At 45.2% G+C, this 10,748-nt stretch overlaps 1 protein-coding gene across 1 annotated transcript in view; it reads left to right on the top strand.

Moving 5' to 3' along the window:
• Positions 1-965: 965 nt before the first annotated feature.
• The window catches only part of LOC146208910 (uncharacterized), a 10,964-nt gene continuing 1,181 nt past the window's right edge, over positions 966-10,748 (top strand). Inside the window, exons 1-3 of the mRNA XM_084587335.1 lie at positions 966-1,420; positions 5,496-5,549; positions 8,734-8,809. Coding sequence (XP_084443461.1) covers positions 1,223-1,420; positions 5,496-5,549; positions 8,734-8,809 — 328 coding nt within the window. The 5' untranslated portion in view covers positions 966-1,222. The remainder of the gene's footprint in view (positions 1,421-5,495; positions 5,550-8,733; positions 8,810-10,748) is intronic.

Genomic DNA, 10,748 nt, shown 5'->3' with positions numbered 1-10,748 from the left:
GGCACTAGCAACCGGAATGCGTTAACTGAAGGGTCAGTAAGATAGTTTCAGTTAACCAGATGTAAAATTAGAGTGTTATGAAGGAAATTTCGTCCGCGAAGGTTGAGAGTTTGCTCGTGCAAATACTTTTTAAATCCTTTTCGAAAGGCGTTTCTGAAAGCGTTAGCTTAAACATGCATGGACAATGATTTAAGCAGTTTGCGCGGCACCACACATTTAAAGCGAGAGCCTGAAAATCTCGCTTCACCGAGATTCCGCTAGATTGCGCGAGATGTGTCCACCAGACGTCGCATTAAAAACGAAATAAGATAGAAATAAGGAGAAGAAGAAAGGAAGAAAATAAAAAAAAAAAAGAAAAAATAACATTTACACAAACACGCAATATTGAGGTAGAAGAAAAGCATTAAGTTCTTAGGAAAAGCTAAGTGCAATACTTGTATTTTTTTTACCAGCATTTTTTGTAAGTCTGAAAAAAATATATATTTAGAAGTGGTTTGTTAACCACTTCTTTGTTTATTAATATCCGTGATGAGCCGCAATTTGTGTTCTCAGGTAGCCAAAACACTGTTTCCTCGATGGATTGTGAAAAAAAAAAAAAGTTTATTTGCGCCATAGTTTTCGTATGAATACTTTTGAGTGAATCTGACATTGCCGCATGCCACAGCTGGGACGTCTTTGAAAGAATTACCGAAGGGTGGGAAGCCCGTTGATGACGCATTTAATAAAATGGGTCAGAACTACCCGTTCAGCTCCTGCGAGCTTGTAACGCCACCGAGGCCAATGACAGTATGAAACTTTCGCGTTTGAGCTTTTTTATTTTGTTTTTATGTCACACCATCAGGCAGAGACATCATCCTCGGTTAGCTGTGCCGGCACTGATTGCCAGCTCACAGAGATAAGGCATCGAACGTGGTGTCAAGTTCAGCTTCCACTGCACTGCTGCCGCGCTATCGTATTTCGCGCAGTTTTTATCAGCGGCTGACAGCAACTTCTCACCTCTCTCTTTTCGAATGCAAACTACAGCCACATAGGCGAGAACCGCTCAAGCTCAAGTAGGACGCTTCGCCCTTTAGTGCCCGGTGGTTCATTTGAAGCCCGGACTCAACCAAAAGACAGCGTGCTGTCGCCGAAATTTCGCACCGTGAATTCTAAGCCCGTTTTCGCGCAAGTGACCGAATTCTTCTCCTTGGCATTTTGGCGAGGCTAGGCCGCTTTGGAGAAGATGAACGGCGACATTTTGACTACATCTTTTCCAGTATTACTGGCCTTAGTCTTCAGTGACAAGCATGGAGGCGAGCAAACACTGACGCTGGGACTCTTTCCTGAGTTTAAGCACTACAATGTCAGCCTGTGGGAGCCTCAAGAAAACAAGTGCGGCGAGGATTCACGGCTAGTCAGCTGGCAGCACATCTACGCCGAGGTAAATAACCATCATTCGCACAGTGCCGGCTGAAAACGTTGAACTTTCAGAATCCTAGTTCTGATGCATCATCTGTGATATTTGTTCGCCGCGGGAACTATTTGGGCATGCAGAGAAAAAAGGGACGCAGGTGGGATACCACTATCTGAGCATATCGCAAACACACTTACATTTGTTAGTTTGAAACTTTAACCGGATTTCCAGAAAGCTGATATAGTATTGCCAATTCGCCGCAGAATTACTACGGCTTCCGGTTCTGCCTGCTGTTGAAGTGAATCGGGTTGAATTTTTTATCTCACAGTCGGCTTGATAATGTTCAACAGCCTCGGGAAGGAGCAACACTTTACGAAGCACTGGAAGAAGTAGGCGAATATGTTTACATAGGACTGGTAGTAACCGCAGATCCGGACCATGAAAAGGAAATAACAAGGAGAATAAGATTGAGATAGAGCGCATTTGGCAAGCACTCGCAGATTATGACTAGCAGCTTACCGGTATCGCTCAAGAGGAAAATATACAACTGTTGCATCTTACCTGTACTCACCTACGGGGCTGAAACGTGAGGGCTAACGAAGATGTTTCTTTGAGATGAGGACAACGCAGCGGGCTATTGAACAAAAATGGTAGGGGTGACGTTAAGAGATAGGAAGCGTGCAGTGTGGGTCAGAGAAATAACTCAAGTTACTGACATTCTAGTGGAAATGAAGAAAAAATTGCTCACGATTACGTTACTTCCTAATGCGAAATTAGAGCGCAGCTCATCAGTTGTTTCACCTTTTCGATAGAATAAGGCAGAGATTTCGAGGAAGACACGTATGTACAATTGCAGACAACGTTTTTTAATTTTTCACGTATATTCCTTCAAAAAAAAAAAAAAAAAAAACACTCCACTAACACTTTTCAGCTTTCATGAAAGAAGCTTTGTGGTCGGAGGAATGAAGAGAGCAATTGAGTTATCGGGAGGTTGCGGGAGGTAGCGTCTGAGCTCATAGGGACGTTGCGCAACGAACAGATAGCAGCGACTGACTGACGCCGCTAGCGGTTGAAGTGAGTGAGAACGGGATGCACGCACCGTGATCCGCTAAAAGCGAGGCGGCGTTTCGGCAACCGGAGAGCACCCTCGCCGCCAAGCAGGAAGAGGGGGGACCCTCTCCTCCTCTTTCTGCATGGCGGTGACGGTGTTCTACGCCGTCACGTTGTCTTGACTCGCTAGCGGCGTCAGCGGCATCAGTCAGTCGCTGCTTAGCGACCCCCCCCCCCCCCCTGTTCTCGTGTTCTCTGGTTGCTGCGCGCGCTGCTGCCCCCATCGTTCGCCGCTTAGTGTAACACCCTCCCCCCCCCCCCCCCCTCCACCCTCCTCTTGCGAGGCTCCGGTTGCCGAAGCACCGGCTCGAACTGGGGGGCGGAGCTGGTTACAAGGCCGGCACGGCTGACGCCGACGCGAATCCCAGGAACGGGCGCCAAAGTGCTGCGCTCAAAGAAATTAGCATGGGCAGGACATGTAGCATGAAGCGAGGATAACCGATGGTCGCTTAGAGCAACAAATTGGATTACAAGGGAAGGAAAGCGTAGCAGTGTAATAGAAAGGAACAAAGAAAGGAAGAAAGAAAGAAAGAAAGAAAGAAAGAAAGAAGGAAAGATAGAAAGAAGGAGAGAGAAAGTTAGGTGGGCGGATGAGGTTAAGAAGTTCGCGGGGGTTAAGTGGATGCCGCTAGCACAGGATCTGGTTTATTGGAGGAATATGGGAGAGACCTTTGCCCTGAAGTGGGTATAGTCAGGCGGGTGATGATAATGATGATGATGTGGAGCAAGATGCGCCGAGAGTTTTCTGGAATGATTGCAGCCACGCCTGAATGCTTTTCCCCGTTCCCGATCCTTCTATAGTTGCCTTCGGTGGCCCTATCGCAATGTTTCCTTGTTGTGTTTTTTAGTACGGTGCTGCTGATAGTCGCGGGCATTCTGCAGTTTGACGACCAGCGAGCACGCTTGGCGCTTGTAATGTCTCATTTCAGTGCAGCGTCAGTCTGTTCGTTTGTCGCCTATACGGCCTCGTCACCAACACATGACAATAAAAACCTCTCTTGTACCCCACCCTATGTTCCTACCCTCCACTGTGGCTCAGTGGTTTTAGCGGTCTGCAGCTGATCCCGAAGTCCTGGATCTATCCCGACAACGGCGACAGCATTCTAATAGAGGCAATATGCGTAAATGTGCATGCGGTAGCAGATATGTTCATCAGCACCAGGTGGTAAATTAATGTACAGCCCAACATTACGGCGCCCCTCAATATCCATGCGTTACTTCCGGACGCTAAATCCTGCAAACCAGAGTGTACATTGTTGTGGTCGAATAAATGCAATGGTTATGGAGGTTAGCTGATGTCAGCATCATATTCGTAACCTTTCTACCCAGTGATGCTACGTATTGGACCTTCTCAGTGGCACGCTTCATTACGGAGAGGTAATTTGCACACGATGGTTTATTCTCTACACGATGTAATACCTGCTCGTTCGCGGCGCGCGCGCGCACGCGCACACACACACAAACACACACACACACACACACACACACACACACACACACACACACACACACACACACACACACACACACACACACACACACACACACACACACACACACACACACACACACACACACACACACACACACACACACACACACACACACACACACACACACACACACACACACACACACACACACACACACACACACACACACACACACACACACACACACACACACACACACACACACACACACACACACACACACACACACACACACACACACACACACACACACACACACACACACACACACACACACACACACACACACACACACACACACACACACACACACACACACACACACACACACACACACACACACACACACACACACACACACACACACACACACACACACACACACACACACACACACACACACACACACACACACACACACACACACACACACACACACACACACACACACACACACACACACACACACACACACACACACACACACACACACACACACACACACACACACACACACACACACACACACACACACACACACACACACACACACACACACACACACACACACACACACACACACACACACACACACACACACACACACACACACACACACACACACAGACAGACAGACAGACAGACAGACAGACAGACAGACAGACAGACAGACAGACAGACAGACAGACAGACAGACAGACAGACAGACAGACAGACAGACAGACATACATACAGAGACAGACAGAGACAGACAGACAGAAAGCCCTTCCCATGATTGAAACAATAAGTCGATGTCACGTGATTATTGTATTTGCTAGCTTTAAGAGTACGTTTGAGAGCCGCATTCATCTCTGCGTGTGCCTCTTTCTAGTTTAAATACGGTTCTTGCCCTGCATGTAGCTATGTGAAATTTGAAGGATATATGTTTAAGGGATATAGATCTGGCGCTGCTTCGAAGCTCCATGATGGTAGAAAGAGATAAAATGAAGAAAGACTTGAAGAAAACTCGCCATGGTCTATATGAAAGTGACGTTTGCTTTGATGAGAAAACGGTATTTAGAGAAGCCGTTACAACAGCTGGGTCTTAATGTGAGCAGCCAAATTTTATTATCGTTCGGTGCCACCATGCTTGGGTACAGCCACAGGCCTGTTTTTAACGCCATTCAAAACTTCTTAATAGAAACAAAACGTCTACCTTGCTAATATGCTTTGAAGTTTTAACCTGTACATATAAATCTTACTATTCTCCTACTGCGTGCGTTAGTATTTACTCTTTTTTATTTTGGTTTTTCATATTTACATTTCCTTATCTATTCCCTAGCATTTATTTTTATTTATTTTTACGATGTAGTTATACATCTCAAAATCTGATATCTCTGCACCCCAATTCTTGGCCGATCCCCCTGTGTGGGTATGTGCCATCAAATTAGAGGAGAACAACGACAACAACGTTTGATTTTTCTCCAACCAATTCATCTCTCTCATATTTTTTCTTGCAGTCGTCTGTCGCTCTCCGGTATGACGGGCTACGTAAAGGACGGTACTGTGTCACGGTGAGTGTCTTTGGAAGCGCCATCGCTTAGAACTGTTAACACGTAATTCAAACGCTACTCGCGTTGCTGGAGAATTTTGGAAAACGCGTCACAAGCCGTAGAGCCCCAAAAAGTTTGGGCATCGAAATGAGAGTGCGCAGAACATGTGGCACACCCCAGTCTTGAGTTCACTTTAACCTCGAACCCAATTTTCCGAAATATACCCGCCGATGTGGCTCAGTGGTTACGGCACCAAGGTTGCGGGATCGAATCTCGGCCCGGCCGCTTTTAGATGCAAGCGAGAATCAAGGCTCCCGTGTGCTGTGCGACGTCAGTGTACGTCAAAGAATCCCAGGTGGTCGAAATTTCCGGAGTCCTCCGCTACGGCGCCTCTCGTAGCCAGAATCGCTTTGGGAAGTTAAACTCCACAAACCAAAACCAAACTAGCATGCCCCAAAGCCGTCTTTTGGGTTCAGCAACATGGCCGCTTCTGGCAAAGCGGGGCCGCTCTCCTATGCATCGATTCGTCGTTTCCGCTGCACTGTGTCTTGCCGTCATGGCAAACATGACGGCAATCAGAAGCTTACAGGTTACTTCACATTTAGGGGCGAACTGGGAGGTCATTACCGCTGCGCTTTGCGAATCGCTGCCACCGACAATCGGCACCATCAACTGCGACTGCGCAAAGAGCAACGGTTGACTGCTTTTCAGCGTATGCGCCTGGTGCGACTCATTCTCGTCGGCTCTCGGCAGCAGCACTTGACAAAGTGAGGCGACCATGCGCTTCCAGTTGTCCTCTGAGTGTGAAACCGCCTTTACGAACCTTTTTCTTGTCTGAAGATGCGTGCACCAGCAAATTGTAGCGATAAAAGGGCCAGATTTTTCGATTGCTTCCGGATCAATGGGCGGCTAGGCTTAGCGAATCCACACCTTTTAGTTGCCATGGGGACAAGACATTAAAAAGCGCAAGCAGTTCAATTGTTTTTTTTTTGTATTTCACAAGCATGAAGTGGTCGCGTTTTGTTAATAGTGCTCAGTTTATTACAAACTGCGAATAAATTCACGGATAACAAAGTTTTCGTTAAACTTAATTAGAGGTTAAATTTTCAGACGCTGTGATGCTGGATGCGAACAAATGTGCTTGCTCCTCGCGCACGACAAAAAAATAGTGCCCCTGTGGAATGCGAGGCGGGAATGATAGTTTCTGAGAAAGCGTCAGCAGCCGCAGCCCACTCGCTCATCCACCTTACCACGAAGGGTGAAATAAATATATGTTAAAAGAAGTGACTCTTTGAGCTTTGCGTTATTGTTGCCCTCAGAATTGTTCTGTTATAATAATTGTAGTTTTTAGTGAAGAGATCGATTCTAATATTTTATAAATTTAAAAGTATTTTTTAAGTTCAGCGTAATGGTGCTGCATTGATTGAACGCTAGCGTAGCTCTGCTGCGCAGGGAAAATCCACATTCTAAAACTCCTCGGTTGACTCGTACGTTGTACTATAAGGCGCGCAAGTTCCTGGAATCAGTGCAGCCCTAGGATCCTTTATTCTGAAACATTCTACTCTTCAAAAGCTCGAGCGGGATGCTTTGGAACTGCTTCCGCTTTGCAAAAACTTTATTTATTTCTAACTGTCACCTTTTAATACAGCTGTTTGCTGGCAGTTATAAATATATGACTATTATGCGCTGAAAACAGTATATTGCATGCTTAGATTTAAAAACTCTTTAGTACGTTTACTTTTCCTTATTGATCTACTTTATAGCTAAATCACACAGCATTTGTTTTTGAAAAATATGAACGATCCGATCACGCCTATTTTTGTTCTCTTGCATCGTGTGGCCTTACAGAGACAAAATTTCAGATAGCGCTGCGAAAACCAAGAACAATTTTTCTTTCATTAGGCACTAGGCTGCTCAGATAAAATCAGCAGATAAATAGCAAAAATACTTATGTAGACGACATCTCATACCCTCATGCCAAAGTAAGCTGTGCAGTCGCCTCCGATATTTTAACGCGCGGTTTTTCTGCACCCTGATTCCCCAGTGCCTGCGTAACTGCCCGGTTTTCGATTAAGTGCAGCAGTGAATCCGCTTCGATACACAATGATGGGCACCTTAAACGCAATAGACGTGGAATTGCGTTTTGTTTTTCTTTATTGTTGTGCCAGCGCAAAAACAGCGCCCACTTGCAAAATCGTCTTCCCTAAGGCGTCGCTGGCGGAGCACTCTTGCCTGGCTCTCTTATGAAAACGCACTAGCTGGCATAGAGAAAATTCAAAATTTCAGCCAATAGAAAATTGTGAAAAAAAAAAGGTGTTTAAGCTAATGTATGCCAAGGGTTAAAAAAAAATAGAACATGTGAGGTAGGCCACAAATACCGCGCGCATAAAGCTGCCAGCCATCTGGTGCACCATGCTTTTATTCCGAAATGAATTGCTTTGTAATTAAGATAAATTTCTAATTTACTAATTATTTCCTTTAGACAGTAAATGTGACTTGCAAAGTCGTAGAGCACCCTCTGAAAATCCCCATTTAATTAATTTCCGTCATAGAAAGCCTCCCCTGTATCGTTTTTTCAAGGTTAATAGAAAGCCCGCGAAATAAAAAAAAAATCACGTGACTAACGAATTCGCGCTCCACGATTGTGGTGCTCTCAGTCGTAGTTTGAGTGAACGAAATTAGCCGCGGCTGTGACTTCACAGCCCAGTTCCAGCGCTAGGCTGATATGTTGGCAATGGTTGCAGCGTACGCGGTGAGCTCGCTTCAACTTCCACCGTCACGTGCGCCGATTGCCTGAAGTGGACGAAGAAATCAACGCAGACCTATCGTCCATGAAGCCATGAGGGTGCCGTAAAATGTTAGCGTTTGTTTGCATAAGCGTTCTAAATCTGAGTTTCGATTAGCTTGTCCAGGGCTCCAGTGCACCCCGTCTGGGCTGGTTGCGCAGTCTTGATGAAAAAGGGGTTCTGGCAGTACTGAGCCTCCTTCCTAATGATTTTATTTGGCCTTGAGGGCTCCACAGAGCAAATATTCTTCAGTGTGTTTCATCCCTCAGATATGGATATAAATATGGGGTCTCCTTGCTGGTAATTTTGCTTCCTCGTGACAAACACTGCAAGACTATGACCGGGCACAGCGTAGTGAAGATAAGCCTAAACAAAGTATAGAAAAAACCTAACAGAACTTTTGCTTTCCTGCTTTTCAGGCTGACCCAGTGACAACCAATTGTTTTCCTGCGGAATTTTGCCACAGGTTGTCAACATCGACATTTTACATCAAGTGTATGTTGTCATTTTATGTACCTTACTAGAATAATGGTTCTAAAATTTCGGAGCCAAGCGTTTTTTATTGCTGTCCACGCGAAGAGGGATGAAAAAACTAACATGGAGCGTAAAACTAATATTAATCTAAATGTATACGCATAGCAGCACTATGCGGTTTTCCCAAAGGCGCTCAGCAATTTTTAAAATTTTTAGTAATACACATTTTAGATGCTTTTATGGTAAGGAAATCGTGCCGTGGCCCACATTATTCTCCAATTCTCTGGAATATATAGAGTGAAGTGTCCAGATCGGATCAATCACGTCGACTAGAGGCTAGTGGCGTTGCCCAACCGGAATTCAGATGAGGAAGGCAGAAGTGGCAATTGTACGTTTCGATGTGCCTTCATTGCTTGCATGTCGCCGTCTCTAATCCATTTCCGAGAAAATAGGTAACCACCAGCCATATAACTGGCAAATATGTTGGGTTTGGTCAAAATGTTAGGGGAATTTCCAAAGGTGGAGTAGATTTTTAATAAGGGAGTAATTATTCAATGACATCCACCCAAGCGCGGTCATACGGCTACAAAGAAAAGCTATACAGCTTTCTTAGAAACTTGGTAGTTAAAGAAGAAATTGTGTTGATCCGGGGATCGAATCTGGGTCCGCCGCATTTCTGGGACAGTCGCTCTACAAACTGAGCTAACCGGGACCGTCAGCAGAAGAGATGGTAGGGCGAGAGCGAATTGTTCAATAACTCGAAGTGGATATAGTGTTGGTCGAAATTTTAGGAGAATCTCCAAGTCGGAGTAGATTGTAATAAGGGAGTAATTACAGAGTAATCTTATTACATGTGTCTCGTTAGGTGTGAATCTACAGACATTAAGGGGTCCGCAAACTCATCAGTGTAAGGACGACGCGAACCTTGATGAAAGACGTCAGGAGACACTAATGCTATCGCATTGCTACAATATAACATAAAGATATAACCCTGACCTTTTTTTGCCATTCGCCACTCAAAGGTAGCGCTAAATCGCACTTGGACAACCAATTCACAAATTGAACAACGGATAGGAAATGAAACACTTCGTGGCAATAGATATTTTGTTTTTCAAAAATTGTTCCCTGATATTTATAAGCATAAAACATCTATGTTCTGCGGTGTATACTTTACGAATGCATAATATTTGTTACGTTTTGTTTAGAACACCCTGTGCTTGCTCATCAACGAAAAGCTTTATGAGGATCCGTTTTTTTTTCTTTTTGTCATCGCCTGACACGGATCATATTACCATATATACCGTCTCCGCTCTATACCCCGAAATCATAGAACGATCGATACCATGACTGAAAGATGCTGCAATGCACGAGATTTAGGTGCCTGCTGTTTGGGCCTCTCAGTTTTAAAGGTTGCTATCCTACATTGACCGCAACTGAGAGTGACGGGAATTATCTTGGCGATGGCCGCCAGGCGCACATCTTTGCGCCGAAATCCTACATGTTTCTTATGCCTGTTTTCCTCTTGTCCTCAAGCCACCAGTCTTAATTTGCCGAGAAGATATAATCAATTGCCCGACCGGTTTGGCTGTGCCTACCTTCAACTCATGAATTAGAATACGAAGCGCATGGCGACGTTTAATTCGCGCTACAAAGTGATGTAAAGAGGGATAAATTATTAATTCAGTACCAGCCATACCCCTACAAGGGAAGAGTGTACAATTTGTACATGCACTACGCAGTTCAAGAAAAATTCGTGCTCGTCCGCAATTCGAACCCGCGACCAACTACTTACCTGGGCAGCCGTTATACGAACTGAGCTAACCTGTACAGCTAGCAGAACTGATGGTATGTTGAGCGGGAATTGATGAACTCGATACAGGAACGATGCTAAGAGAAACCCCTGCTCGAACCAGGTATGTTAACCATGAGACTAGTTAGCGGACGTGACATGCTTCTGAGG

This window comes from Amblyomma maculatum, chromosome 1, assembly GCF_055883805.1.
Source record: "Amblyomma maculatum isolate TAMU_Amacu chromosome 1, ASM5588380v1, whole genome shotgun sequence".
NCBI classification, from domain to species: domain Eukaryota; kingdom Metazoa; phylum Arthropoda; class Arachnida; order Ixodida; family Ixodidae; genus Amblyomma; species Amblyomma maculatum.
The sequence above is the reverse complement of the archived record's forward strand: the minus strand, read 5'-3'. Positions and strand labels throughout refer to the sequence as shown.